This window comes from Podarcis gaigeae, assembly GCF_964106915.1.
Source record: "Podarcis gaigeae genome assembly, chromosome: 6".
Classification (NCBI taxonomy): domain Eukaryota; kingdom Metazoa; phylum Chordata; class Lepidosauria; order Squamata; family Lacertidae; genus Podarcis; species Podarcis gaigeae.
The window spans coordinates 96608408-96616670 of NC_139682.1; the positions used below are offsets into that span (position 1 = coordinate 96608408).

Sequence of the window (8263 nt, forward strand, 5' to 3'; positions counted from 1 at the left end):
GGAGAGCATTTCCAAGGGAGGAATATCTCTGAAAGGGTAATCAGTTATCTCCCTGCAACACGGTTCTCTCTCCCCCAAGGCCCCACAACAAGGAAAATCTCCCCTCCATCGCATGGGGAGAAGATATTGTCAGAAGAGCTGACATATCACTACTTTAGTGCTTTACTTTATGTATTACGTTTTCTTCTAAGAAAATAAATGTGTGCTGCTTTGTATCGACTGCAAAGACCCTTCCTGAGTGATGATTCCACATCACATGTCTGTTTCTTATTTGCAGAGCAGTTTGATGTGGGCTGCTCCCCTGAGTCAAGTAGCTGCCCTGTTCTTTGCCTCCGCCTACTAGGCAACAAGCCAAATCCATGTAGTAGAGCCGGCAGCAGCCGCAGCGGAGTTTTCACGCAGCACTGGGAGCGTGCGGCTCTCACTTGCCCTGCAAGCAGCCTCAGTTGTGGGAAGATTTGGGTCTAGTGTTCCGGATTTCAGGAGCTTTCTGGATTCCCCACCGCCATGCGTTCCTTGGGGAAGGGCAAGCAAAAGACAGAAACAGAAAGTTATTGCTGGCTTTTAACATGATCAGCCTTTCTTTGCTCTGTGGATTGTGTCTGGATTTCTGCAACTAGCCTCAGGGTCCCTGTCATCTTGAGCAAAAGAGAATCACAGGACGAATCCTTCGACTGTAAGTGCTGCTGCTGCTGCTCTTCAGCATTTCTGCTCTTGTGTGTTGGCAGGGGCCCTTGCAGAGTGTGTGCCAAGGCCAGGTGCCAAGGAGGACAGGGCTTCATAGCTGTGTGGGCCATTTTGGCATTTGCAGCTTGCCATTGCAGGGATTAGAAATTTTCCTCTTTGATCTGAGCATTAAAGGAACAGGAAGAAACCCAAGAAACCTAATGTTGCACCATCGTTCTTTGGATGCAAAGAGGACTTTGGGTGGCTTAGTTTTACACTGGCACAGGTCAGCTGGCCTGATCCACCTGCTCCACTGCAGCCAGGCCACTCGCCTCTTCCTTAACCAATCCCAGAGTTCTTCATCTCAACCCTCCCCCGTTCCTATGCGACTCACACAACAGACATTGCACATCTTCTGGGATGGAATAGTGGCATTTTTGAAATTCTGTACAGCAATGCCCCTGGGCAGCTGAAGGAATAACGTAGCCAAGAGTCAAGGCATAGTCTAGCATCCACTACTGGATCTCCTTCTAGCATTCACAACCCATGCAAAGCTTCAGGACTCTGCTCCTTTACAGCTGAACTGGAGGCACAGGAGTGAATAACTTAAGGAAGTTATAGGTGTAGCAGGTTCAGCACTGTTTACTCAGGCATTAAAAGGGGTATGTCAACAGCAAGATTTACTTTTTAGCTTTCCAGAACAGAGTTCACCTAATGTGTTAACTATGGCTTAGGTAACAGCCCTTCTCATAGCAACACCATCTGCGTAACACAACAAACACAGGCCCCCTGTTAAGGGTTTGGCAATTCCAGGATTGTTCCCTTTCTCTTTCAGATCTTTGGGAGCGCCTGACCCCACGCGGCCCAGTTCACAGCCTGATTCTCTGCATGTTTTTTCAGAAGTAAGTCCCACTGAGGGAAACCCGGTTGCCGTCTGCCCAGCTTCAGAAGTACAACGCAGATTTTCCTAGGGAGAGCGCCCGCTCCAAAGAAACACACACTTGGACACAGAGCTTTAAAGCCCAGACCTCACCTTTCCATAGAAATACAGGCCAAAAGGAAGTCTGGATGAGGCCTGAGTGTGGACAGAATCACAGGAGATCCCTGAGACCACTGCGAATGTGAGCCTAGACCTGTTCAGTTTAATGTTGCTTGTTCTGCTGTAATGAGGCAACTTCTAATGGGATCCAAATTTTTAAACAAGATTTGGGCACCCCAAAAATAGAGGCATCTCCCCACTTATGTCAGGGTTACGTTCTGGGCCCCTGCACACATAAGTGAAATTGTGTAAAGTGGGGAGCACCCTCTAACAAGCCTTTAAATGCCTGTTTTCTCCTGCTCTCCAGCGCTCTCTCTCCATAACGCTCTCTTTAACTAGAGTTGAAGTTTTGGGGCTGGCTGCAGAAAAGTGGCTGCTGCTGCTGCGCTACCCTGCTCATCAGCTCCAAGGCAGGGAGGCTGAGGAGCCTAAACAAAGCCCCACTGTGCCTCTGGTCTCTTTGGGACTTCCTCTGCCCTCACTGACGGAGACTCTCCAGCTTGAGGCGTTCTCAAAGTAAAGGAAGGATTGAACTCTGATTAATAAGAATACACACAGAGGCTTGAACCAGCAAGACTCTGGGAAGGGTGCGTATAATAATCTCTCTCCCTCTACCCCTTGGCCCAGGTCGTTTTATTCACAAAACACTTTTTTTACAGAGTGTTCTAAGAACCAATCAGATTTCTTCTGAGCATTTCAACAAACCCCACATGGGGACAAAGTTAAACTACCAAAACTAATTAAGCATGGGGTAAATAAAACAGAACTACAAAGGAGTGCATTTGGCAACCACAGGAGGTGATTAACAAGCAATATATATGATAAGAAGGATGGCCAGGAGGACAGCGATCATTATCACCTTCAGGTGAGATCTGTTTCCTGGCCCTAAGATTAATATCCTAAGATTAACATATCAGAAAAGCTACATCAAAAGAAGCTGCCTACTTTCTTTGATGACGCAGGATGCCTGCCTGGTGAAGCAACTGGTGGCAGTGTAAGTGACTGGTCAAGAAAGAGAAATGGAACAGGGATGCAGAGGTGTGGATTGATCAAGAATCGTATCAAAATAGTTCACACCCAGTCAACGCAATGCTTTCATTGCTGACACAGATGGCTTACTCTATATTTGTTATAATTCCTCATAGCAATCCCCCCTGATCACTACCCCAGCTCTCTCCCACAAATTCCTGGTACGATTCTATTTATTTAATTATTTCCCGGCACCACAAATATATGCAGTCATGCAAGTAGAATGCACATAATTGGGGGGTGCTTGTACAAAAATAATGTCTCACTGGTGGAGGATAAATTTGCATGTTTAATCACAACATTCAGAAATTCTATGCAAATGCTGGGCTGTTAATTGGACAGCTGGGAGATATGTAGCTATCTTCTGAGGATGTGGGGCTGACCTTGCTAAATCTTTTTCAGATTCTCCAGGGGTGCCAGGAAGCCTTTCTCTCTCTGGGACTAAAGACAGACATGGCAGGTGGGGAGACCTCCAGACGCTGGGAGGCCGAGAGGCAGGATGGCAAGAGGGCAGAGGCCAGGCTCATCCGCGGACTGCAGCATTTAGAAGACGCCCGCCTCTCCTATTTGAATTCAATGATGAAGGAGCAGCGGAGACTCCAGCAGGAGCTCATGAGAATGCAGAAGAGTGAGGAGCTGTTTCCTCCTTCTTTCACCCAATGCAATGACAAATAAAGCCACTTTTTGAAAGCAGGGATTCTGCAGCTGGAATTAATTTGGTGCAGAATTTGACCCCTGCCACCAAGATTACCCTTGGAAGGCCACAGATGCCCCGATCCTGATCCAGGAAGGGAAGAAGCAGGCTTTCATGTGTGCCAATGGGGTTGCATATTTTTCCCCTGAATTGGCTGGGTGCATCTTTTGGATGTACTGTAGACTGGAAATGGCATCTCTGCCCATCTGAGACTGCCCATTCAATGCAAGTTGTTCCCCATGACTAAGGCTAGTTTAAGATTAGAACATCAATCAATATGGTCCTAATCAGACCCTAGTCTGGTTGCAGTTCAATGCCAGAAAATGACCCCCATCCTCCTTGGTAAAGAGCCTTTCCCCACCCTTCTTTGACTCAAATGTAGCCCAGTTGATGAAAGAATCTTCCTTTCAGGGTGAAAAGCAACTTGGGGAAGCCATTTTGAGTGGACAAACAGCATGGCAGGATTAAGCCATCCCATTCTGTTCCTTTGTTGAAATTGACAGCCTCCTCCCAGCTGTTCTTCAGTTTAAACAATCACAAATCATTCACACATCTCCTGTGTAGAGCAGGGGCAGCCAATGTGGGGCACCCCACATGTTTTGAGTTACACCCACTATTAACCCTATCCAGCAGCCCACAGAATCTGGCTGGTACCATGTTGACAGTGCTTGATCTAGATTGACTCCAAAGTCCCTGTTTGGGGACTCTTCATGCAGGGGGGATCCTGATAACCACCCTGCTCCTTTTCTCCCAAGGTCGCTCCAAGCAGAAGCTTTCAGTGGGCCCTGGACGCAGAAGCATAAAACTGGCTCTTCCGCTCCTGTCCCCTCAGGCAGGACGGGATTACGGCAGATTCCAAGATCCAGCACAGCGGTAAGGGTGTCTGTCAGGAGAACTTCACATCTGGGCTCCTAAAATGCCATGCATGTGTCTAAGGAATGGAAATCCAAGTTTTATTCTCATTTCATGAGCACTGCATCTGCCGCCCATTTTCCTCTTCTATTTCAGCTGCCTTGCTTTACCACAGAATATCTCCCCATTTCACGGCATCATACTAGCCCTTCCTTTCCATATCTCTATCAAATGACTGCCTCCTGACAGACAAGCTCCCTCCCAGCTTTGCTAGAGAGCAGCTTCAGCCTCCAGCCAGTTAGCCATGGTGCAAAGGCGAGAGAGAGGTCAGTCAGTGGAATGGAAAGAGGAGGCATGTTTTTGAAGGGGTGCATCAGTCAAAAACGCTTATGAAGGGTGCAAAGTAGGACTGGAGAAGGGGGTGGCTTGAGTCCCAACAGAGCGACCTGGAGGGCTGCATCTGGTCCCTGAGCCTGATATTTGCTATCCATGCACACTGAACAAACTACAATTCCCAGAATTCCCACCGGTTGCCATTTTCTGGTTTGCCTCAGGCAGGAAAATGTATTGGGCTGGTTCTGGTTCTCCTCCACTCCTCCCATGTGTACCCCTTGAATCTGTTCTAAATCTCTGGAACAGATTTGGTAACAGTGCAGGATATGTGCAGAGTGGGGAAAGTCCTGTTGTGCCAGCAATAATCCTTGTGTGAGCACAATTAGTTAACTGACTACCACCTGAACTGTCTCTGACTGTGGAGACAGAACAAAGCCTTCAAAACCTTGACTGGAAGTTTAAATGGAGGATGGAGGCAGAGTCACTGTGTAAACTTTGCCTCATGCAAAGTAGCAGCAGCCTACTCCCTATTCCACATTGTCACAGCAAACACTGAACAAGAAGCAGCAGCCTCGTGAGGGTACTTGCCTGATAACATGTTTGCAAACACATTCACTCTTTCCACTTCAAAAAAGATATGAGGAGACCCTACCAATTACCACTTTTCCCTCAGAAGCACATGGACTTCTAGGCCACTGAGGTGGTTGCAGTTTCTTTAGACTCCGTGCAGTGGGGAAGTGAAACCACCCTGCTTAGGCCAGGGCTGTGTGACTCTCCCTCTTTTCTTCTAGATCCAGGAGGAAAACACTGGCCAAGGCAGGAGGCTTTCTGGAGACAAGCCAGCCTTCCTTGTATCTACAGAAGCCGGATGGTGATGTCGCAAGAAATGAAGAGGGCAGAAAAGGGCACTTGCCCCCCTTGAATGTCACAGACCCAAACACCACTGCTGACAGGGACATCGCCACCCTACAGGACTCCATCGCCCAGCAGCTGAGCATCTCCTCAGAGGCTGGGGAGGGAGAGGAAGCAGATGGAACCGAGGGCCAAGGGGAAGGGCCTGCAGAGAAAGAGAGCAGAGCTGCTGCTGGAGCCAAGGGCACAAAGCTGGTGACTCTCCCAGGGCAGCGAAGGCCTTCCCTTGGGCCTGAGAGGCTGATCATGGATCCAGAGGCCTATGCAGCAGATGGACGCCTCAGGACCATGTATGCCAGGCCAGATTTCCTAAAGTCTTATGCGGAAGCTAGGAAAGCCCGCTACATTCGCCACAAGAACGCTCCTGCCTGGGAAAAGGAACTGAGTCTCCAGGAAATATTTGGACACAAAAAGACCATGCAGCATTCACCACAGGGGCAGGCTATGATGAAACCATAGCCCTGAGTGCACGGGGAAAGGATGCCATGACCCTCCAAAATCATGGTATTGAAGATCACCATCAGCTCAAAGCAGGCTTGCACACCCTGAAATAGCACACCAAGCCAGTTGTTCCCAGGACTCTTCCATATGACACCACGGGCTTTGGACTTGGGTAGGGTGTTCTCAGCATGCTGATGGCACGTAACTCTGTTTTTCTGCAACATATGAATCAGCTGCGCAAGTTCTTGGTCAGTTTGGTGGGGTGAAGGTGGAAAGTTTCTTGAAACTGCATTCTGATCTGTTTTGCAGGTTCATGTGCTCAGGAGGAGCCCAGCACCTTCCTTATACACCTTTAGGCGCAAGGCGAAAACATTCCTCTTCAAGCTGGCCTTTGGCTTACAACATCCTATATCCTCTTAAATATGTTTCTGGCGGTGGGGAAGGGGCTTTGTTTTGTTTTGCTCTTTTTATTGTGTATTTTGTTTTTATCTTGCATTTTTATGCTCCGAACCCCCTGAGAGCCACAGATGGAGGGCAGGTTTGTAGTCTGGGAGTGTTGGAGGCCCACATGCCTGAAGTGGCTCATTCTTTCCAGGACTGGGACAACTTGGCCACAGAGGTGCATGCCTTGGTAACTTCCAAGACTAGACTACTGTCATGGCACTCTAGGTTAGGCTGCCCTTAAGGCCAGTTCAGAAGCTGCAGCTAGTGCAAAGTGCAGCAGGTAATTGCTTTGCAGGGTGTGACCCATCGTCAACATGTCACTACTGTGGAAGGAACTGCACTGGATGCCTATATGCTACTGGACCAGGCGGCTCAAGGTTTTACTTTCAGATTTTACTGAAGCTTTTTCATAATACAGTAAGATGAAAGAGTCCTGTATCAGGAAGTTTTTAATGTTTAATATTTTATTATGTTTTATATATGCTGTAAGCCACCCAGAGTGGCTAGGAGAACCTAGTCAGATGGGCAGGGTACAAATAATAAAAATACTATTATTATTATTAATTATTATTACTATTATTATTATTATTATTATTATTATTATTATTATTATTATAAACAAAACAAAAAGAGAGAAAGAAAACAGAGAAAGAGAAAAGAAAATGCAGAGTGTCCCTCAAAGGTAGCTCTTAACCCTACAGCTTTCCTTTTTTCTCCCAGCTTCCCACCCTGGGAGATCTTCCCCTCCCTGCGTCCTTCACTCCTTCATGTGTGTGTCATCCTTGCAGCCCAATGACGACCCAGAGCAGAGGACACCCAAAGGAAAAAGGGGGGGAGGGAAATGGGAAATTAAAGGGGGAGAGAAATAAAAATAAAAAAGACTTCTGATTTTCCATTTGTCAGTTACAGGCAGCAACCATTTTGCATGTGGTTTCTGTCCTCTTCCGGGTCCAAAAGGACCCACAAAACAGCAGTTGTGTTTCAAGTGGAAACACACAAAATGATTGCTGCCTTTACATAAAAGAAATTACTCAAAACATTCACTATAGGATGACATCCAACTATTCTACTTCCTGTTAAGCAATATTTTCACAATCATCAGACCCAAATGTCTCAAATTTGTTCATTTTCTTTTCACACTCAAAATCCAAAAGGGGTTCTCTAATTATTATTATTAATAAATGTCAGCAATGGTTTTTCTCTAATCAAACATATCAATTTTACCTCAAATAACTTCAAAAATCATTCCTCTATATTGAACGCAAGTGGAGGAAAGATCCAAATGAATGCAACCGAACACTGGTAAGGGCTCATTATGGAGCCTACCCAGTGAGTGGCAGGAAAACAGCAAAAAAGGCCGACTTTGCTGCCTCCATGGCATCCTCATCATGTCATCTGGCAGAACTTTTCCAGACTGGACAGGCTGGCCCAGGGGAGGTGGCGGGACCAACAGTAGCTGCTGTGGCTTGTTTGCAAAACATTTTGAGGATAAAATTGCTTGCGTCCACCAAGACAATGGACTCTGCTGTTACAGGAGATGAATCCCATGGGGTGTCCAGAGCACAGTCTAGTCCTGCTGTGTTTCTGCAAGGTGGCTGCATCAGGTGCGCTCAGATCATGTCCTGGGATCACAAGGGCAGTTGCGCAGCTGCAATGGGGGGGGGGGATACTTCGCCCATGGGAAATCAAACTATTGAGTGAACCCCTTCATGCCAGGTGATGCTACTGATAGAAGGGGAATGCCCAACGTTCATCTAAAGCATTTAAAACAGCTTCCCACTGATGTTTGAATGGCAGAGTAGTACTGTCTGTGTAGGACAGCATTTCTGTTTTCCTACTCCCATGCATCCATC

At 47.2% G+C, this 8263-nt stretch overlaps 1 protein-coding gene across 3 annotated transcripts; it reads left to right on the top strand.

The window, feature by feature from the left end:
* The first annotated feature begins 291 nt into the window (after positions 1-291).
* On the top strand, positions 292-6970 carry CCDC190 (coiled-coil domain containing 190). Of its 3 annotated transcripts, XM_083743995.1 has the most exons (6): positions 292-676; positions 1502-1568; positions 2013-2292; positions 3137-3362; positions 4184-4301; positions 5405-6970. In XM_083743995.1, the coding sequence occupies exons 4-6, from the start codon at positions 3188-3190 to the stop codon at positions 5982-5984; spliced, it is 873 nt and encodes a 290-aa protein (XP_083600121.1). In that variant the 5' UTR covers positions 292-676; positions 1502-1568; positions 2013-2292; positions 3137-3187; the 3' UTR covers positions 5985-6970. The 3 variants fall into 3 exon arrangements, with proteins under 3 accessions (XP_083600121.1, XP_083600120.1, XP_083600119.1); XM_083743994.1 differs by lacking the exon at positions 2013-2292 and having other exon boundaries at positions 1502-1787; XM_083743993.1 differs by lacking the exon at positions 2013-2292 and having other exon boundaries at positions 295-676.
* The last annotated feature ends 1293 nt before the right edge of the window (positions 6971-8263 follow it).